Source organism: Hemitrygon akajei, chromosome 1 (assembly GCF_048418815.1).
Source record: "Hemitrygon akajei chromosome 1, sHemAka1.3, whole genome shotgun sequence".
Taxonomy (NCBI): Eukaryota; Metazoa; Chordata; class Chondrichthyes; order Myliobatiformes; family Dasyatidae; genus Hemitrygon; species Hemitrygon akajei.
In genome coordinates, this window is record NC_133124.1 from 12,954,254 (window position 1) to 12,977,597 (window position 23,344).

Below are 23,344 nucleotides of genomic sequence, written 5' to 3' on the forward strand. Positions count from 1 at the left end.
TATCTGCACTGGTTCAGGAGTCTGATGGTTGAAGGATAATAACTGTTCCTGAACCTGGTGGTGTGGGACCCAAGGCTCCTGTACCTCCTGCCCTATGACGAGCAGACAGCATGGCCTGGATGGTGGGGTTTCTTGATGATGCTTTCTTGTTTAATGTAATCAACGGTGAGGAGGCTTTTGCCCTCAAAGTGCTCGATAACGATCTGGGCTGAGTGCTCCTCATCCTGGGCGTTGGAGTTTCCATACCAGGCCAGGATGCAATTAAGCAGGATACTTCACACTTAACGTTATCAAGCCTTTAATGTTACCTTCTTCCTGGGCCCAGCAAAAGCATTTATCATACATAATCTTCTGTATTTCAATAAACACCAGAATACATCCTGCCTATTTTTTTCAAATCCTAGTGAAATATAGAACATAGAATACTACACTATAGTGCAGGCCCTTCAGCCCAATGCTCCAACCTAGTCTAAGATCAGTCTGGACCTTCCTTCCTATGTACCACATGTGCCTATCTAAGAGTCTTTTAAATGTCCCTAATGTATCTGCTGGGAGTGGGGTGGAGCTACGTCACTTCCAAAGGGGGTGTGAGGTGCTCCGTCCCTCCGCTAGCCTGCAGGTCACCCTTGGGAAAGGTGTCACACCTGCTTAGCCCCCTGATCAGGTTCGCATACAGCCATGGTCTCCCGTCTGGTCGTAGGAGCAGCCGGTGCAGATCACAAGTCCCGGTTATGCGACCACTGATGCCAGGCAGACAGTCTCTGAGGAGTATTGATAATGGCTGAGGTCACCTGTCTACATTTGTAAAGACACTGCCTAGAAGAAGGGAATGGAAAACCACTTCCGTAGAGAAATTTGCCAGTGACAATCATGGTCAAAGACCACGATCGCCTATGTCATACGACACGGCGCATCATGTTGTTGATGATGATGAATGTATCTGCCTCTTTGACCAGCCCAGGCAGCACATTCCACATTCCCACCACTCTCTGCCTCAACTACCTCTGATATCCCCCATACTTTCTTCCCAAATCCCCTTAACATTATGCCACCTCATGTTAAACATTTCTGCCCTGGGGAAGCTGACAATCTATGCCTCTTATCATCTTGTACACTTTCATCAGGTCATCTCTCATCTTCCTTCACTCCAGAGACAAAGACAATAGTTTTGTGGTATTGTAGGAAATAAACATAATTGTTTCGAGTGTACTGATTCTGCGTAAATTATCATAGGGTCGAAGTCACAGAGCACTGAAATAAAATCAGAACCAAATCACAATCTGGTTTAATATCACTGGCATACGTCGTAGAGTCACGGCGTAATGCAGCAAAGAAGAGGGCCCTTTGACCCATCTAGTCCATGCCGAAACCATTTAAACAGCCTACTCCCATTGACCTGCACCAGGACTATAACCCTCCTTATCCTTGCTATCTGTGTACCTTTGCAAACTTCTCTTAAGTGTTGAAATTGAGCTCGCATGCACCACTTGTTCTGGCAGCTCACCCCACACTCTCACGACCCTCTGAGTGAAGAGGTTTCTCCTCATGTTCCACTTAAACCTCACCCCTCACCCTTAACCCATGACTTCTGGTTGTAGTCCCGCCCAACCTCAGTGGAAAAAGTCTGCTTGCATTTACCCTATCTATACCCCCCATACCTTTGTAAACATCTGTTAAGTCTCCTATCAATCTTCTACATTCTAAGGAATAAAGTCCTAATCTATTGATTCTTTGCTTATAACTCAGTTTTTCCAGATGTGGAAACATCCTTGTAAATTTTCTTTGTACTCTTTACTTACATCTTTCCTGTAGGTAGGTGACCAAAACTGAACACAGTACTCCAAATCAGGCCTCATTAATGTATTATACAATTTCCAACATAACATCCCATCTCCTGTACTCAATAAATTGATTTATGAAGGCCAATGTGCCAAAAGCTTCCTTTATGACCCTATCTACCTGTGATGCCACTTACAATGAATTATGTTGTTTTGTGGCAGCAATACGTTGCAATACATAATTTAAATAAATATAACTGAAAATAAGAAATATAAGTAAATATATTAAATAAGTTGTACAAAAATAAAGCAAAAGAAAGAAAGTGTCCAGGCAGAAATCTGATGGTGGAGGGGAAGAAGCTGTTCCAGAAACACAGAAACAGGCCCTTCAGCCCATTTAGCTCATGCTGAACTGTTATATTGCCTTGTCCCATTGAACAACATTTGATCCAGAGCCCTCCATACTCTTCCCACCTATGTACTTATCCCACCCTCTCTAAAATGTTTTTTTTAAAAAATATTATTTATTTATTAAATTTTAGAGATTACAAAGAATAAATGTGGTGATAAAATAGTAAGAAAAATGATGATAACCCTCCCCCCCTTACCCCTTATCTAAAGAAAGAAAGAAAAAAGAAAGAAAAGAAAGATTGCCTGGATATCGGAGGATCCCCACATGCTCCATAGAGTTCAAAATAATTTTGATATTTATTTTCACTTTCCCCAATTACTATAATTTTATCTTCAAAGGACCTATGTATCTAATCCTATCTTTTGTAAGTATGGGGACCAAATTTTCAAAAATATATCATATTCATTTCTTAGATTATACGTAATTTTTTCAAGTGGAATACAACTATGTATTTCATTATTCCAACGATCCATAGTTAAATTTAAATCAGATTTCCAAGTAACTGCGATAACTTTTTTGGCTACTGCCAATGCAATTTTTATAAATTTTTTCTGATACTTATTCAATTTAAATTTCGTTATTGTCCCTTCAATGTCTCCTAATAAAAATAATAATGGACTATGTGGGAGTTGTACTCCAATAATTTGTTCCAGTAAAAGTCTTAAATTAATCCAAAATGGTTGAATTTTGAAACAAGACCAAGTAGAATGTAAAAAAGTACCAATTTCTTGTTTACATCGAAAACATTGGTCAGACATATTTGAATTTAATCTATTTATTTTCTGTGGTGTTATACATAATTGATGTAAAAAATTATATTGTATTAATCTAAGTCGAACATTTATTGTATTTCTCATACTATCAGAACATAATCTTGACCAATTTTTTCCATCAATTTTAACATTCAGATCAGATTCCCATTTTTGTCTTGATTTATGAATTCCCTCTCTAAAATGTTGAAGTCAAACCCAAATTGTCTTTGATTTTTAAATTGCTGAAACATCTTCTTTCCAGAAGCTTATTCCTTTTCAAAAGATCAGCTTTATTTACTTCGAGTATTTACATGTATTAGGAGTTTGCTGTGGTGTGTACAACAAAAATTTCAGCAATTATAGAGATTAAAGAATTATATAAAATAATGGTACAGATATGGAATAAAATGTGTATAACAACGTGGAATACCAGCATGTATTTACAAGTAAACAGCATTATAATCAGTGGTTTAAAATGTTTACAGTGGAGCGCAGTGATGGGGTAATAGATGGGGGGGGGGGGTCAATAATTAAATTGGTTGAGCAGGTTAACTGCATGCAGGAAGAAACTTTTAAAATGGTGTGAAGTTCTTTGTTTTGGTAGCCCTATAGTGGTTTCCAGTAGGGAGTTTTTGGAAAAGGCAGTTTGGTAGATGGGTTGTGTCTGCAATGTTTTACCTTGATTGTACCATGAACGGGAAATGATAATTGAAATCAGCTCAGGCCCCTCGATGGCTGCAGCCCATTGTGTCAAAGAGACTTCTCAAAGGACAAAACTATTTGCAATATAAGACGCATGTGACCTATAATGGAGATCACGCTGTCACAGAGAGCAGGCAGTAGGCCCATCGTCAAGGGTGATGAAGACCTGAGGTTCCATCGGTTTAAACGCCGGGCCAAATTGGAAAGGTCAGGGACAGGCCCCAGAGTGTATCAAAACGACTGAACCGATGTTTGGCTGTTTTAAGTGCCAGGCCAGATTGAAAAGGCCAGGGTATCGGGACCGGAGACGAGGCATGGGCCAGTTCAACTCGCTGCTCCACTCTGCGCTGAACTAAGGGTCTGTGGACAGGACTGTCTTTGTGGACTAGTTCAGAACGTGATTTGCTTGTGTTTATTGCTTGTATGATAGTTTTTTCTCTGCACTTTGGGTGTTCGATGGTTTTTTTTTGGGTTCATTTGGGTTTCTATGTTTAGTGACTTCCTGTTAGGCGAAGAATCTGAAGGTTGTATAAAATATGTATACTTTGATAATGAATGTACTTTCAACTTTGAAGTAGGAAAGGAATAAAAGCTAAGTTAATATTTGTTAACTTTCATCTCTCTAGTTTGGCAGTATTGCATAGTTCTGTACTTTGTGAGCCGTAACAGGATGAATTGACAGTGGGGTCTGTGTTTTGTTAAGAAAAGATGGTTTACAATGAAGATGTTCACTTGCATCAGCTCTCGATACAGAGATCCAGCACACTATGAGCCATGAGACCACAAGACATAAGAGCAGAATTAGGCCATTCAGCCCATCTAGTCTGCTCCACCACTTGATTTATTACCCGTCTCAACCCCATTCTCCTGTCTTCTTCCCATAACTTTTGGTGCCCTTACTAATTAAGAATCTGTCAACCTCTGTCTTAGCCTCCATAGCTGTACGTGGCAATGAATTGCTCAGATTCCACAGAGCCTTATCTTTATCAGTGGGTGGTCATCCAGAAAACGACAAGCACAAGAGATTCTGCAGATGCTGGAAATCTTGAGCAACACACACAAAGTGCTGGAGGAACTCAACAGGTCAGACAGCATCAATGGAGAGAAATAAACAGTTGACGTTTCAGGCCGAGTCACTTCATCAGGACTGGAAAGGAAGGCAGTAGAAGCCTGAATAAGAAGGTGGAGTGAAGGGAAGGAGTTCGAGGTAGGTGAGACCAGTTAAGGGCGGGGGAGGTAGGCAAGAGGATGAAGTAAGAAGCTAGGAGATGATAGGTCGAAGAGGTAAAGAGTTGATGAAGAAGGATAGGAAGGAGGACCATGGGAGAAAGGGAAGGAAGAAGGGAGTCAGAATGAGATGATGAGCAAGTGAGAAGAGAAGGGGGTGAGAGGGTAGCCAGAATGAGAAATGGAAAAGAGAGAAGGGGATTGGGGAGAAATTACCGGAAGTTGGAGAAATATTTGTTAATACTGTCTGGTTGGAGGCTGCCCAGACAGAAAAGGAGGTGTTGCTCCTCCAGCCTGAGCATGGCTTCACTGTGACAGTAGACGAGGGTGTGGACTGACATGTCGGAATGAGTATCAGAAGTAGAATTGAAATGGGTGGCCACAAGGAAATTACAATTTTTGTGGCAGATGAAGGGAAGGAGCTCGATGAAGGAATTGAAATTTGGATGTTTTTGTCACATGTACCAAGATAGAGTGAAAAGCTTGTTTTGCAAACTGTTCATACAGATCAAATCATTGCACAGTGCAACGAGGTAGGACAAGGTAAAACGATAACGATGTAGAATAAACTGTAACAGCTGCAGAGAAAGGGCACTGCAGGTAAACCATAAAGTGCAAAAGTTATAAAAAGACAGATTGTGTGGTCGAGAATCCTTATCTTACAAGCATTTCATTCAAGCATCTGATAAAAGCTCTCCTTGATCCCGGTGGTTCGTGCTTGCAGGCTTTTGTATCTTCGGCTCAGTGGGAGGGGAGAAGAGAGAAGGTCCGGCGTGGATGTGGTAGTTGATTATGCTGGCTGCTTTACTGAGGCAGCGAAAAGTTTAGAGAGAAAGTCCATTGCTGAAAGTACAAGGCCATTGTGGTAACATCTTGCTGTGCAGCTCCCAGAGGCAGGTTTTAGCCACGTGAATAACGGCTAGGTACCCGGAGTGAACACACCTCAATGCTGAGTCTGGATAACTGGCTCCTATTAACACCAGGTCAGCTAGAATCTGATCTGGTTTGAGTTTCTACCACTGGAGCAGATGGCCAAACCCCTGCCTCAAGTCCATCTCTGTTGTCAGAGCATGTCCAGTGAGGAAACGTTGAGCAAGCTGTAAGGTAGGGCTTTTTTCTTTGGAGCGAAGGAGGATGAGAGGTAAATTGATAGAGGTGTACAAGATGATAAGAGACACAGATTGAGTGCACAGCCAGACTTTTTCCCAGGATGAAAATGGGCAATGTGAGGGTTATAATTTTAAAGTGATTAAAGAAAGTACAAGCCAGAAGTAACTCTTTTATACAGAGAGTGTTGGATGTGTGGAACATCTCCCGGGGGTGGATACATTAGGGGCACTTAAGAAACTCTTAGGTAGGCACATGGATGATTTAAAAATGGAGGGCTATGGAGGATTGGAGGCTTGGTTTGGTCTTAGAGTAGGTTAAAATGTCGAACCAACCATGGGACAGAGGGCCTGCACAGTGTTGTAATGTTCTCTGTTCTGTGTTTAATGTGTGGATGGACTAGCTTGCGAGCTGATTCCATAGGGTTGGTGGTAAGGTCTTTATTGTTTTTGCTATTTGCTTTTAAACAAGGTGCGGGGGGTTGGTGGAGGGGCTGCGTGTAGAGATGTCTAGGCTTCAAGCTGCGGGCTTGCCTGTTGCAGCAGTCCAGGAGAGGAAGATGTCATGTGGTGTCCATATTGGGTTGGGGTCTGCCCCCCCCATTGGTGCTGCCCTCCATTGGTCGGTCGATGGATTGTGAGCATGCATATGTGTGATTGTCTGCGGACTGCTAAGAACTGCTTCAATAGTTCCATTTAACATCAGAGGAATGTATACAATATACATCCAGAAATTCTATCCTTCGCAGACATCCACAAAAACGGAGGAGTGCCCCAAAGGATGAGTGACAGTAAAAACGTTAGAACCCCAAAGCCCCCCTGCTCCCCCTCCCACGCACAAGCAGCAGTAAAGCAACTGCTCTCCCCCGCCCCACGCACTTCCGCAAAAAAGCATCAGCCCTCTCCACCACCAAGCAAGCAAACAGCAAAACCCCCAGGAAAGACCATGATCTGCAGTACGACACAAACTAATCATCCACCCGACAATTCAACATCCCACAGGCTCTCTCTCTCTCCCTAATAAAGGGAAAAAGAGATGCCCTCTTTCACAGCGTGAGGGGAGACATATCAAAGCAATCTGCTGATTTATGGTGTTAAACGTTTGTCACGCTGCTTTTTTTTTCTGAGTTCTGTGTCCTGAGAATCGGCAACACTCATCCACTGATGAGAGAGAACACAACTTGCTGAGTGCAACAGCCTCTGACAGCTGATCTGCTGTTCCCAATGTTCCGTTCTCTCCTGTGACGCTTCAGTTGGCGGCACTAGCTTAGAATCAGCCCATCTGCAGGGCCACGAAACCTCGAACCCTGAAGATGTGCTTGTCTTCTAGGCCACGTGGTTGGGATATTGAAAAGCGGCCAGCCTTGAGCGGGTCCCAGCACCGCAAAGAACCGAAATCTGACTGTAACTCCAGGTCAGGGTCTACAACGGACCCCCATCCACCTGGAAAGGGAAAAGGAGAGGCATCCAATGTGAAATTCAGCTGTTTTCCTAAATGAATGCGAAGGAATCGCAATTTAGTGCCATCATGATTTCTTGTTCTTGCCGATAACACCCATTCACCATCAATTTACAGGAGATGTCACTCAGAGACTTGGGCTATATTATACTTATTTGTGTGACTGTATGTTTACTGATATCTTATATGTGCTATATGTGCCTTGTGCTGTGTATGACTGTTGGTACTGTGTTTTGTACCTTGACCTCTGGAGGAACGCTGTTTTATTTGACTGTATTCATGGGCATTCATGTATGGTTGAATGACAATTAAACTTCAACTTGAACTTGATCAGTGGAATCTATGCAGGGGAGTTTCCTTGCTTTCAGCTGGAACCCTGGAGTGGCTTCTTTTTTGCAGTAGGTCGGGCTTGATGGGTTTACAGCAATGCCATCAGCAAAGCAGGAGAGGGAGGTTCGTTTCTAATATCTGGAATGGTGAGGGCTGGGCCTATTGCTCCCTACTGAGGGGAGTTGATCTCTATATCACTCAGTGGTATATGTGGCCATGTTGAGTTACATGCCCAATGTCATAATGATAGTCTATCTTAGCAGACAAACAATGCTCCACACTGGTAAACTCCTGCACCACAAACGATTTCCAGTTTCTGAAGAAGCCTTGTTCAAAGCTATAGGCAGCATTGTAGCGGTCTGGTTAGCACAACACTATCACGGCACCAGTGACCTGGGTTCAATACCCGCTGCTATCTATAAGGAGTTTGTACGTTCTCCCCGTGACCATGTAGGTTTCCTTTGGGTCCTTTGGTATCATGCCACATTCCAAAGACATACAAGTTAATAGGTTAGTTTCTCACATGGGTGTAATGGGAGGTGCTCATTTATACCTCTATAACTGTATATCTCTATCAAATCTCCCCTCATTGGTTCTTCACTCTGGGGGAAAAAATAACTAAACTATTCAACCTATTCCTTTATCTTGGGTCCTCAAGTTCTGGCTACAGCCTTCAAAAACTTTCTCTGTACTCTTTCAATCTTATTTATATCTTTCCTGTAGGTAGGTTACCAGAAATGCATACACTACTCCAAATTAGGTCTCACCAATATCTTATACAACTTCAACATAACATCCCAACTCCAGTACTGATTACTTTAGTTTATGAAGGCCAATATGCCAAAAGCTCTCATTATGACTCCATCTATCTGTGACTCCACTTTCAAAGAATTATGATCTGTATTTCCAGATCCCTCTGTTCTACCTCACTCCTCAGTGCCTACTGTTTATAAATCCTACCATGGTTTGTCCTCTAAAAGCGTAATACCTCACACCTGTCTGCATTAAAACTTATTGGCCGGTTTTCCAGCTGCAAGCTTGGATTATCTTCCTTGCTGTCTACTACACACCCAATCATGGTGTCATCGCAAACTTGTTGATCCAGTTTACCAAATTATCATCCAGATTGTTGGTATAGATGACAAACAACAACAGACCCAGCACTGATCCCTGCATTCCATCAATTCTACCAGCACTCCCTTGCTTCTCCTGTAAAGCCAATGTTGAATCCAATTTACTATCTCATCTGGAGTAGCTGATTATGTGGACTCTGGGACATAATTTCCTGTGCTGGAAATATCAGCAATAATTCTTGTATTCTGAGGCTAAAGAAATCCCTCCTCATCTCCATTATAAAGGGACACCCTTGAATTCCGAGGGTGAAAACATCCTCTCAACAGCCATTTGATCTGATCTGGGCTTCCGTTGGTCAGGGTCGACTATGGATGTTGTGTCCTAACTGTCTAGATACGTAAGCCTGGGCAATACGGTATGGAGAGCAAGCTGCTGCCCATGTAGCAAGCTCCTCCTCTCCACGCATCTAATGAACCCAAAGGAACAGCAGAGACTGATAGTTTGGCCCCAGCAGTGTCATAGGAGTTGTCAGTCAGCACTGAACTCAACGTAGAACTGCCTTAGGGGACTCCAGTTCCAGATTTTTCCTTGGGGTTTACTCTTGAAGCCTCCACCATGAATGGGTATAGCGGCAAGACAGCAGGGGTTTGAGATCAGAGTTTTCCTTCTCCCAGATGTGCTGCCAACCATAGCTGATGATCCCCAGATGCCTAAAGCGACTGGTTTTAAGGTGCCAGTAACCTGCCTTTGTCCATTCTCCTGTCAATAGAAACATTTCTGCTGGGCTTAGTAGCTAAGCCACAGGTGAAGGCCAGAAGCTAGACTTGGTTGTCAGAGGCTATTTGAGACACACACCACTGGTAGCATTTAATAGGTAGTGGGAACTTGTTCCCATTATCACCCCCGGCTGTAACAACCTTAAGGAACTCCACTCTGTCTAGGCCTTTCACTATTCGATAAGTGTCAGTGAGATTTCCCCTGCCTCATTCTTCTAGACTTCAGTGTGTACAGGCTCAGAGCCACCAAACACTCCTCAAATCCTTTCATTCCTGGGATTCAATCACAAACAAGAAATTCAAGCAACACTCACAAAACGCTGGAGGAACTCAGCAGCTCAGGCTGGGTCTATGGAAAGAAAGTAAACAGTCGTCGTTTTGGGCCGAGACCCTTCATCAGGACTGGAGAAAAAAGTTGAGAAGTTAGACTAAGAAGATGGAGGGAGGGGAGGAAGAAGTACATTAGTGTGTGATGGGTGAAACTGGGAGGGGGAGAGGTGAAGCAAAGAGCCGGGAAGTCAATTAGTGAAAGAGATGAAGGGCTGGAGAAGGAGGAATCTGATAGGAGAGGACAGAAGGCTGTGGAAGAAAGAGAAGGGGGAGGAACACCAGAGGGAGATGATGGGCAGGTAAGGAGATAAGGTGAGAGAGGGAATAGGAATGGGGAAGGAGGGGGGCATTATTGGAAATTCGAGAAATCGATGTATTCCTTCCTCCCCTCCCCCACATTCTTACTCTAACTTCTCATTTTCTCCCCCAGTACTGATGAAGGGTCTCAGCTCGAAACGTCGGCTGTTCCCTCTTTTCCGTAGACACTGCCTGGCCTGCTGAGTTCCTGCAGCATTTTGTGAACCTTCAATGTCTCCAATGCCAACAAATCCTTTCTAAAATAAAGGGCCCAAAACTGCTCACAATACTCCATTCTTTTCTGTGGGTTATGGTGTTGATGGAAGGAAGAGTGCAACCTAAGTTAACAGGAGTACCACTGGCTCTCCATGAATTAATGGGTGATTTTTAAACATTTAATTGTAAGGCAGCATAGGAAGGTGGTGTAGTTGAAGGCTAATGTTTGTTTATTCAACATTGCAGGGCTGGAGACAGAATTTTACTGCTGGATGATTCTAATGAGGAATGGTGGAAGGTAAGTTTCTGAATCTTGAAGGCCGTAAACTGAACCAGAATTGCATTAGCTTGTAATGTGGGAGGTAAATCTTCACCTGTACATTCAGCAGAAACCTGAAGGGACTCTAGATTCTGAGGTAATTAAAATCAGGTTGTTGCCAAATTATTCCAATGTGACCAATTAACCTATTAACCCGTATGTAAATAAGTGTGTGTGTGTGCCCTTAACTCCTGGTGGAGTCGTCAGGGCGTCATCATAACAAGCTTTTTGCACCGATCATTTTGGCGATTGCTCATCGTACGGTGTGTCTTGGGCGTCTGAAACCTGGCGGAGCCCGTCCCTCTCCAGGTTTTTTTTACGAGTTTGAGTTGCTAGCTCGACACTCAGCCCAGGCGCGGATGGAGAGCATGCAAGGGAGCCGGCCGAATTCGAAATCGGGCCTCAACCGGTTACAGAAAATATATGTCACTATAAACAACCCTGAGATTTGTTTTCTTGAGGGCTTTCACAGTAAATACAAAGAAACACAATAGAATGAATGAAAGGCTGCACACAACAGGACAGACAAATAACCATGTACAAAAGACAGCAAACTGTGCAAATACAAAAAGATAAAAAGAAAATAACAATAACACCGGTTGGGTGCAGTCTTTCATTGATTTGATTATGGTTCTTATATTTACTGAGTATGCCCGCAAGGAAATGAATGTAAGAGAATTGTGGATCTATGGAATGCTCTGCCTCAGAAGGCAGTGGAGGCCAATTCTCTGGATGCTTTCAAGAAAGAGTTAAATAGAGCTCTTAAAGATAGTGGAGCCAAAGGATATGGGGAGAAGGCAGGAACAGGGTACTGATTGTGGATGATCAGCCACGATCACATTGAATGGTGGCGCTGGCTCGAAGGGCCGAATGGCCTACTCCCACACCTATCGTCTATTGTAAGTGTTGTTAGCATTCATTTCAAGAAGCCTAGAATATAAAACCAAGGATGCAATGTTGTGGCTTTATAAGGCACTGGTGGGGCCTCACAGAGTATTGTGAGCTGTTTTCAACCCCTTATCTAAGAAAGGATGTGCTGATATTGGAGAGGGTTCAAAAAATGTTCATGAAAATGATTCCAGTATTGAAAGGCTTATCATATGAAGAACTTTTAATGGCTCTGGGCCTGTACTCTCTGGAACTCAGAAGAATGGGGGGGGGGGAATCTCATCGAAACCTATCGAATGGTGAAGAGCACAATAGAGTGGATGTGGAGAGGATATTTCCTATAGTGGGTGAGTTTATGACCAGAGGACCCGGCGTCAGAATAGAGGGACATCCAGTTAGGTCAGAGATGAGAAGGAATTTCTTTAGCCAGAGAGTGGTGAATCTGTGGACTTCATTGCCACAGGCAGCTGTGGAGGCCAAGTCATTGGGTATATTTGAGAAAGAGGTTGACAGGTTCTTGATTAATCAGGGCATGAAGGGATACGGGGAGAAGGCAGGAGATTGGGGCTGAGAGGAAAAATGAATCAGCCATGATGAAATGGCGGAGCAGAACCAATTCGTTGGGTCAAATGGCCTTATCATTGTATGTGGTGACACATATATATGTACTTGGATAATAAATTTAGTTTGAACTTGAAATTGAACTTCAATTCAAAGATACGGTTCAGAACAGGCCCTTCCACCCCAAAGAGGGGTGCCACCAAGCAAATCATCTGTTTAACCCAGCCTAATCACAGGATAGTTTACAATGACAAATTAACCCACCAGTCTTTGGACTGTACCAGAGCACTGGGAGAAAACCCATGCATTCACTGGGAGAAAGTACAAATTCCTTACAGACAATGCCAGAGTTGAACAAACTCTGACGGTCCTGAACTTAACTTTGTTATCTGCTACTCTACTGTGTGGCGGAGAATGCAGGTATCGATCCTGCTACCTCTCGCATGCAAAGTGAGCACCCTACCATTTGAGCTAATTCCCCAGCACATGTAGTAGCTATAGGAGTCACAATAAGACTAGAACTATTATAGATTCAGGAGTTGCTGAGGACCATAAGACATAAGAGCAGAACTAGGCCATCTGGCCCATCGAGTCTGCTCCACCGTTCAATCATGGCTGATCCTTTTTTTTAATCACCTCCTCAACCCCAGTTCCACCATAACCTTTGATGCCATGTCCAATCAAGAGCCTATCAATCTCTACCATAAATACACCCAACGATCTGGCCTCTACAGCTGCATGCGGCAACAAATTCCACAAATTCACCACCCTTTGGCTAAAGAAATTTCTCCGCATCTCTGTTTTGAAAGGATGCCCCTGTATCCTGAGGCTGTGCCCTCTTGACCTAGACTCTCCCACTATGGGGAACATCCTTTCCACATCTACTCTGTCTAGGCCTTTCAACATTCGAAAGGTTTCAATGAGATTCCCCCCTCATCCTTATGAACTTTAGAGAGTACAGACCCAAAGCCATCAAACATCCCTTGTATGATAACCCTTTCATTCCTGGAATCATCCTTGTGAACTCCCTCTGGACCCTCTCCAATGCCAGCACATCTTTTCTAAGACGAGGGGCCCAAAACTATTCACAATACTCAAGGTGAGGCCTCACCAGTGCCTTATAAAGGTTCAGCATCACAACCTTGCTTTTGTATTCTAGACTTCTTGAAATTAATGCTAATATGGCATTTGCTTTCCTCACTACCGACTCAACCTGCAAGTTAACCTTCAGGGTGTTCTGCACAAGGACTTTCAGGTCCCTCTGCATCACAGATTCCTGTATTTTCTCCCCTGTTAGAAAATAATCTGCATATTTATTTCTACTACCATGCATTTCCCAACATTGTATTTCATTTGCCCCTTTCTTGTTCATTCTCCTAATCTAAGTCCTTCTGCATCCTACCAGTTTCCTCAACACTACCTGCTCCTTCACCAATATTCGTACCTTCTGCAAACTTGACAATAAAGCCATCTATTCCATCATCTAAATCATTGATATACAGCATTAAAAGAAGCGGTCCCAACACCGACCCCTGCGAAACACCTCTGGTCACTGGCACCCAACCAGAAATGGATCCTTTTATTCCCACTTGCTGCCTTCTACCAATCAGCCAATGCTCTAACCATGTTAGTAACTTTCCTGTAATACCATGGACTCAACTTGGTAAAGCACCATGTGTGGCACCTTGTCAAAGACCTTCTGAAAGTCCAACTTCACAACATCCATTTGTAATCTCCTCAAAGAATTCCAACCAGTTCATCAGGCAGGATTTTCCCTGAAGGAAACCATGCTGACTTTGTCCTATCTTGTCCTGTGTCACCAAGTACTCCATCTCCTCATCCTTAACAATTGACTCTAACTTAATCTTTCCAACCACTGAGGTCAGGCTAACTGGTCTGTAGTTTCCTTTCTGCTGCTCTCCTCCTTTCTTAAAGAGTGGAGTAACATTTGCAATTTTCCATTCCTCTGGCATCATGCCAGAGTCCAATGATTTTTGAAAGGTCATTTCTAATGCCGCCACAATCTCTAATGCTACTTCTTTCAGAACCCTAGGGTGCAGTTCCTCTGGACCAGGTGATTTATTACCTTTAGGTCTTTCAGCTTTTTGAGCACCTTCTCTCTTGTAACAGTAAGTGCACTCACTTCTCTTCCCTCACACACTACAACTTCAGACATACTGCTAGTGTCTTCCACAGTGAAGACTGACACAAAATATTCATTTAGTTCATCAGTCATCTCCGTGCCTCGTTATTATTTCTCCTGCCTCATTTTCTAGCGGTCCTATATCCACTCTTATTTCTTTTTTATTTTTAACATACTTGAAAAAGCTTTTACTATCCACTTTGATATTATTTGCTAGCTTGCTTTCATATTTCATCTTTTCCCTTCTAATGATTTTTTTAGTTGCTGTCTGTAGGTTTTTAAAAACTTCCCAATCCTCCATCTTCCCACTAATTTTTGCTTTGTTGTATGCCCTCTCTTTTGCTTTTACAATAGATTTGACGTCAGCCACGGTTGTACTATTACACCATTTTGGAAATGAATTCCTGCACCTTACTCATTTTTCCCAGAAATGCATGCTGTTTTGCTGACATCCCGGCCAGCAGCTCCTTCCAATTTTCCTTGGCCAACTCCTCTCTCATACCACTGTAATTTTCTTTACTCCACTGAAATACTGCTACATTAGACTTTACTTTTTCCCTATCAAGTTTCAAGTTGAACACAATCATATTGTGATCACTGGTTCCTAAGGATTCTTTCACCTTAAGCTCCCTAATCGCCTCTGGTTCATTACATAACACCCATTCCAGTACAGCTGATCCCCTGGTAGGCTGATTAGATGCCATTCTTTACCAGTAGAGCCACACCACCTCCTCTGCCTATCTTTGTATCCCTCCGATACAATGTGTAACCTTGGTCATTCAGCTCCAACTACAACCATCCTTCAGCCACGATTCAGTGACGGCTACAACATTACACCTACAATCTGTAATATTGCAACCAGATCATCCACCTTATTTCTTATACTCCGTGCATTTAGATACAACACCTTGAGTACCATATTTGCTATCCTTTCTGACTCTGCATCCCTAATGATTTGATATTCAGCCTGTTGGCTGCAACTAAGTCCCATCACCTGCCTGCCCTTCCTGACAGTCTGACTGCACGCTATCTTTACTTTTGTTTACCATCCGTCCTATCCTGAGTCCCTTCACTCCGGTTCCCACCCCCTGCCAAGTTAGTTTAAACCCTCCCCAACAGCTCTAACACACCTGCCCATGACAATATTGATCCCCCTTGGGTTCAGGTGCAACCCATCACTTTTGAACAGTTCACTCCTCCCCCAGAAGAGATCCCAATGTTCCAAGAACCTGAAGCCCTGCCCCCGAACCAGCTTCTCGGCCACATCATCCTGTTTCTACCCTCACTGGTGTGTGGCACAGACAGAAATCCAGAGATTACTACCCGGGAGGTCCTGCTTCTCAATTTCTACCTAGCTCTCTAAATTCTCTTTTCAGGACCTCATTTCTTTTCTTTCCTATGTCATTAGTACCAATACGTACCAAGATATCTGGCTGCTCACCCTCCCTCTCTAAAATGTTGTGGACGTGATCTGAAACATCTCTGACCCTGGCACCTGGGAGGCAACAGGATCTCCTGTCTGTTCCCCTCACTACTGAGTCCCCTATCACTACCGCTCCCTTCTTCTCTCTCTTTCCTTTCTGCACCACGGACTCATGCTCAGTGCCTGTAACCTGGTTGCCATGACATTCTTCTGGGAGGTCATCCATGACAAAAGTACCCAAAGTGGTATACTCGTTTTTGAGGGGAATGGCCACAGGGGTGCTCTGCTCTAATCGTCTATTTCCATTTCTCCTGACAGTCACCCAGCTACTTGCCTCCTGCAACTTCAGGCTGACTACTTTCCTGTAACTTTGATCAATTATACCCTCGCTCTCCCTTACAAGCCGAAGGTCACCCAGCTGCTGCTCCAGATCCCTAACACGGTCTTCAAGGAGCTGTAGCCGGATGCACTTCACATAGATGCAGTTCCCGGGAGACTCTGGGTGTCCCAGTTCTCCAACATCTGGCATGAAGAGCACACCACAGCTATTTAAATGGTACAGCAAGAGAGGGAAAAAAAATCAAAAGGGAAACCTTAACAGGTGCTTTACACAGAGCCGACGCCTCTTCCGAGCCACAGCCTCCTTTGAGCCACAGCCTATCGCTTCTACTCTCACCACTGGCCTACTCCCAACAATGGCCGCTCCACTTGTCCCTCCTGTACTTTTATTTAGTTCGTAGAGCTCTGTTGATAGGTCACAAACACCCTCGAAGCTCCCTTTTTAAATAACCGCCGCTAGCCTGCGAGCTCTTAGAGGAGCTCTGTTGATGTCGCTGATAGGACACGTGGATTGTGATGGATTCTAACGGCTGCCAAAGTTTACCAATGATGAACAAAAATTACATCACTCAAATGTCGTTTTTGAAAGAATTAATTTTTGAAAGTAATGAGATTTGGTGAGACACAAGTATCTCACCAGGAGTGGTTATCCAAGTAGGATTCCTCAAACCAGACTAAGGCTGTTCATCCCATTGAGTCTACTCCACCATTCCATCATATCCTACCTGGGCATAGGCTGCCATCAGCAGCTCACCAAAGTCCTCTGTCCTGGGCCAATGTTTCAAGTTGTTCCCAGGTGTACAGCGAACCTTTGAAACATACCGTGGCTAATTTATTTTCCCTCTCAACCCCATTCTCATGTCTTCATCTTGTAACCTTTGACACCCTGACTAATCAACAACATATCAACTTCCATTTTAAATATACCCAATGACTTGGCCTCCACATCTGTCTGTGGCAATAAATTCCACAGATTCATCACTCTCTGGCTAAAGAAATTCCCCCTCTTCTCTGTATTCTGAGGCTGTGCCCTCTGGTCCTGGACTGTCCCACCATTGGAACCACCTTCTCCATGTTTACTCAATCCAGGCCTTTCAATATTCAATAGGTTTCAATGAGATCCCCCCTCATTCCTCTTAAGTCCAGTGAGTACAGGCCCAGAGCCATCAAACACCCCTAATATGTTAACATTTCATTCCCGAATCATTCTCATGAACCTCCTCTGGATCCTCTCCAAAGCCAGCATTTTAGAGAAGGTCCAGAGGATATGGGGCCCAAAATTGTTCAGAATATTCCAAAAGTGATCCATATAGGCTTAAGGTGAGAAGGGAAAGGTTTAATAAGAACCTAAGAAACAGCTTAATCAGGGTGGTCAGCACATGGAATGAGCTGCCAGAGAAATAGATATATTAATTACATTTAAAGGATACACGGCTAGGAAAGGTTTAGAGGGATATGAGGCAAATGCAGGCAAATGGGACTAGCTGAGATACAAATCTTGGTCAGAATGGACCAGATGGGCTGAAGGGTCTGTTTTCGTACTATATGACTTGCCCACTCAGTCCTTTTAAACATTCTCCCTCTCACCTTAAATACATGTCCTCAAAAATTTGATACTTCTACCTTGAGGAAAAAGATTCAAGCTACTATATTTACTGTACGTGTCTCTTAATCTTATAAACCTCTATCGGGTCTCCCTTTAGCTTTTGCTGTTCTAGAGGAACCAACCCAAGTTTGTACAACCTCCCCTTTGAGCTTATAGCTTCGAATCCAGACGGCAGCTGGGTAAATCATAAACATAAGAGATTCTCCAGATGCTGGAAATCCAAAGCAACACACACTAAATGCTGGAGAAACTCAGTAGGTCAGGCAGCATCCATGGAGGGGGAATAAACAGTTGACATTTCGGACCGAGACCCGTCATCAGGACTGGAAAGGAAGGGAGAAGAATCCAGAATAAGAAAGTGTGGGCAAGGAAGGAGTACAAACTGGTAGCGTTAAGTGAGGGAGACGATGGGTGAATGAGGTGGGATGAAGTGAGAAGCTGGGTGATGGTAGGTGGAAATGATAATGGATTGAAGAAGGAACCTGATAGCAGAGGAGAGTGGACCATGGAAAAAGGAAGGGAGAAGGGACACTAAGAAGGAGGTGTTGGGCAGTTGAGAAGAAGGGAAAACGTAAGAGGGAAGCAAGAATGGTGAATGGAAAAAAAAGGAAAGGGTTGGGGGAGAAATTGCCAGAAGTTAGATAAATCGATCGTCATGGTGTCAGATTGGAGACTACTCGTGCGGAATATGAAGTGTTGCTCCTCCAAATTGAGAGTGGCCTTATGGTGGTAGAGGAGGTCAAGAACTGACATGTGCAGAAGGACTTGGGAGTGCTTGTGCATGAATCGCAAAGGGTTGTTTTGCAGGTGCTGCAGGCTATCAAGAAGGGAAATGGAATGTTGCCCTTCATTGCTAGAGGGATTGAATTTAAGAGCAGGGAGGTTATGCTGTAATTGTACTGGTGAGGCTGTAACTGGAGTACTGCATGCAGTTCTGGTCTCCTTACTTGAAGAAAGATATACTGGCTTTGGAGGTAGTGCAGAGGAGGTTCACCAGGTTGATTCCAGAGATGAGGGGTTTAGACTATGAGAAGAGTCTGAGTGGCCTGGGACTGTACTCGCTGGAATTCAGAAGGATGAGAGGAGAGCTTATAGAAACATAGAAAATTATGAAAGGGATAGATAGAGACAGGAAAGTTGTTTCCACTTGTAGGTGAGACTAGAACTAAGGCACATAGCCTCAGGATTCGGGGGAGTAAACTTAGGATGGAGACGAGGAGGAACTGTTTTTCCCAGAGAGTGGTGAATCTGTGGAATTCTCTCCCCTTTGGAGCAGTGGAGGCTACCTCAGTAAATATATTTAAGATAAGGTTGGATAGATTTTTGCATCATAGGGGAATTAAGGGTTATGGGGAAAAGGCAGGTAGATGGAGCTGAGTTTACGGACAGATCAGCCACGATCTTTTTGAGTGGCAGAGCAGGGTCAACGGGCCAGACGGTCTACTCCTGCTCCTACTTCTTCTGTTCTTATGACACGTTGGAATGGGAAGTATTATTAAAATGGATAGGTACCAGGAAATCTCGTCTGTTGTGGCAGGTGGAGTGAAGGTGCTTGACGTAACAGTCCTCAATTATGTCAGATGTCATGGATGTAGAGGAGGCTGCACTGGATGCAGTAGCTGACTGATAGACTCCCAGCACAGTAGGTAGCATCCTGGTAATCTCTTCTGCACCTTTTCCAAAGTTCTTATATCTTTCTTATAAAGGGAAGACCAGAACTGGACACAATTAAAATTCCATGAACAGGGATCGGGTCAGCCTCAAACAATATCTCTCACACTGACTGACTTCAGCCATCAACTCTACCTGAGTGTGAGCCGCCAATGACAGCTCTCCGAAGTCCTCTGTTCTAGGCCATTGCTTCAAGTTGTCCACAGGTGTAGTCCACCTGGCTGGTGTCAGCTTTGAAGAACCTTCCTTTCCTAGGGATGTGGTTTTTGGAGCTTTTGTTAGTGTTTTTGTAGCTATGAGATTTTGCCGGATTGGGTTACTTGCCCCATGCCCAACCCTCCTTTCAAAGCCAGGCTTGGAACCATTCATGGCAGAGTTTTATGAAGATAGAGGTCGGCTTTATTTGTCACACGTACATCGAAACATTGAAATATACCGTGAAATGCATTGTTTGTGTCAATGACCAACACAGTCCGTGAGTATCGCCACACTTCCGACACCAACATAGTATGCCCCTAACTCGCTAACCTTAACCCTTACATTTGAATGTGGGAGAAAACAGAGCCCCCGGAGGAAACCCACACAGACAGTGGCAGACTTGACCCTGGGTTGCTGGTGCTGTGATAGCATTATGCTAACCACTATAGTTCCGTGCTGCTCATAATAACTTGACTAAAAACCACATGGGACTCTGATAGAGATGCAATACATTAATTTCAATTATACCGAAGAATCTGATATATATGCAATTATATCATAGAGCATAGATCATACAACATTGCAGCACAGTTAAGACCCTTTGGCCCACAATGTTGTGTCAACCTTTTAATCTAACCATTCCATGGTAGGACATTCCGTGCACTCACCACTCAAGTCACCTCTCGGGGGTTTTCTCCGAAGAGGAAAGTCCAAGGTTGTCCATCTTATTCTCAAAAGGTAAGCTTTCTAATCCAGGCAGTATCCTGGTAAACACGAGGAAATCTGCAGATGCTGGAAATTCAAACAACACACACAAAATGCTGGTGGAACACAGCAGGCCAGGCAGCATCTATAGGGAGAAGCGCTGTCGACGTTTCGGGCCGAGACCCTTCGTCAGGACCTGCATCCTGGTAAATCTCCTCTGCACCTAAAGCTTTCACATTGTTTGTATAATGAGGCGACCAGACTGAACATAATATTCCCAGTGTGATCTAACCAGGGTTTTATAGAACTGAAACATTACCTATTGGTTCTTCTATACCTCTTCTCTAGTGATCTTCACTATTTTGCTCTTCTTTTCCATTTGCCAGGGTAAAATTGCTGACAGAGTTGGGTATTTCCCTGCAACATTTGTTCAGAGGGCGATGATGGGTGAGAAAGTCTTCAGATGCACAAAATCGTTCACAAGCCTGCAAGAAGGACAGATAGATGTGAAGGAAAACCAGGTAATCAACAATACTTCCTTCATGTCTATTTGAAGTTAACGACATAACAATGGAAAAAAAAAACTTTTATTTATTGAGATACAACATGGAATAGGCTTTTCCAGCCCTTCGAGTTGTGCCGTCCAGCAACTCCCAATTTAACCCTAGCCTAATCTTGTGACAATTTACAAAGTCCAATTAACCTACCAATTGGTATGTCTTTGGACTCTGGGAGGGAACTGGAGCACCTGAAGGTAACCCACACAGTGACAGGGAAAACGTACAAACTCCTTACAGACGGCTGCAGAAATTGAACCCCGGTTGCTGGTACTGTAAAGTGTTGCCTCTAATTAACATTTCAATAGATTATCATTCAGTATTTTAACATTTGTTTTGGAGTAGGAGTGCTAGAGTTCTGTTACATTTGATTTTTATATTTATTTTGTCCACAAAATGCACAATGTAATTTTGGGTGCACGTTTACGTGAATTTTTTTTAAAACTGATATGTAAAAATTTCTACTCTGAACTGGTGGTGAGTCTCTAAAATTCTCTTACCTTGAAGGTTGTCATGGCTAGGTGCCTGGGGATGTTTAGTGGGGATGTAGATGGATTTTTGTAAGATCGGAGAATGTAAAACTAGCACAGAAGAGGAGATATGAGATGGAATGGCCATGATCGCGTTGGCAAGGCAACCATTTGCTCTGTTCATGCTCCTCCCGCTTCTTCTGTTCTTTTGGGTCTCTCTGCTGATAGCTCCAAATATAACTAACTCATCATGAGTGGAGTTCAGTGGGAATATTACCCACCTGGCCTCCCAATGCATCCGCACACAGCTGGGTGTTTCTTCCACTTCCATGGTAAGTAAACAAGTTTTTCTGAGGAAGTTCTGTAATCCCCAGTCTTTCCAATGTATCCAAAAATGGAAACAGGCCCTTTGGACTAACTTATCTATACCTAAGCTAGTCCTATTTGCTAGCATTTTCTAAATCTTTTCTCTCCACATGTTTTGTTATGTTCTGTTTCTAATAAAGTGGCCACTGGGTGTATGTTCATGGACTTCTGCTGCTGTAGCCCACCCAGTTCAAGGTTCGACGCGTAGTGTGCTCAGAGATGCTCTTCCACACACCACTGTTGTAACGTGTGGTTATTTAAGTTACTGTCAGCTTGAACCAGTCTGGCCATTCTCCTGTGGCCACTCTCATTAATAGGACATTCTCGCCCACAGGATAGCCGCTAGTGGATGTTTTCTTGTTTCTCACACCATTCTCTGTAAACTCTGTTGTGTGTGAAAATCCCAGGAGATCAGCGGTTTCTGAGATACTCAAAATACCCTGCCTGGCACCAACAATCATTTCATGGTCAAAGTCACTTAGATCACATTTCTTCCTCTTTCATCTTAAACCTGTAAGCTTTTGTTTTAAAGAGCAAACACGAGGAAATCTGCAGATGCTGGAAATTCAAACAACAACACACACAAAATGCTGTGTTCCACCAGTAATTAGAAGTTCTGCAGATGCTAGAAATCCAAAGCAACACACACAAAATGCTGGAGGAACTCCGCAGGTCAAGCAGCATCATTGAAAATGAATAAACAGTCAACGTTTCAGTGGGTGGAGGAGTTGATCAGCCTTACTGCTTGGGGAAAGTGTTTTTGAGTCTGGTGGTCTTGGCGTGGAGGCTACGTAGCCTCTTCCCTGAAGTGAGTGGGACCAACCATCCATGAGCAGGGAGGGTGGGATCCTTCATGATGTTACTGGCCCTTTTCAGGCTCCTTTTTGTATATATGTCCTCGGTGGCAGGTAGGCTAGAGCCGTGATGCTTGGGCAAGTTTGACTACTCATTGAAGAGCCCTCCTGTCTGCCCCAGCGCAGTTTCCGTACCAAGCAGTGATAGGATGCTCACATGATAGGATGCTCTCTACTGCACGTCTGTAGAATGAAGTGAGTATAGATGTACATAGTCCAGCCCTTTTCAGCTTCCTCTGAAAGTAGAGATGTTGTTGAGCTTGCTTTCCTGATTGTGTAGGATGTGCTCTGGAATGACGAGAGGTTGTGCGGGATGTGCCCTCCCAGGAGTTTGAAACTGTTTGCAGTTTTCACTGTGGCACTGCTGAGTGGTGTGAGGAGTTCTCAAGTCAATAACCATTTCTTTTGTCTTATTGACATTGAGGAAGATGTTATTTGCCTGGCACCAGGCCTCGAGCTCTTCGCCCTTTTCTCTGTGATTACTTCTGGAGTTTGGCCGTGCAGTCATTGGTAATCAGAGTGTACAACAATGGGCTCAGCACAGCCCCGGGGGGCATCCATTTTGAAATTGGTGGGGAGGGAGGAGCGGTGGTGCATCCTGACTACCTGAGATGTTTTGGTTAAGACGTCCAACACTCGGTTGCACAGTAATGTATGTCGTCTGAGAAGGAATTTATTTGCCCAAGTCTGTAGGACAATAGTATTGAATGCAGAACTAAAATACAGAAACAACATTCTGATATAAATGTGCTTGATTTCTAGGTGTGTAAGGGCTGTAGCATTTC

At 43.7% G+C, this 23,344-nt stretch overlaps 1 protein-coding gene across 1 annotated transcript in view; it reads left to right on the forward strand.

Annotated features, from left to right (window-relative positions):
• Nucleotides 1-23,344, forward strand: part of stac (SH3 and cysteine rich domain) — a 158,407-nt gene that overhangs the window by 124,939 nt on the left and 10,124 nt on the right. The window contains exons 9-10 of the mRNA XM_073041282.1: nucleotides 10,706-10,757; nucleotides 20,699-20,833. Of these exons, the coding sequence (XP_072897383.1) occupies nucleotides 10,706-10,757; nucleotides 20,699-20,833 (187 nt within the window). The remainder of the gene's footprint in view (nucleotides 1-10,705; nucleotides 10,758-20,698; nucleotides 20,834-23,344) is intronic.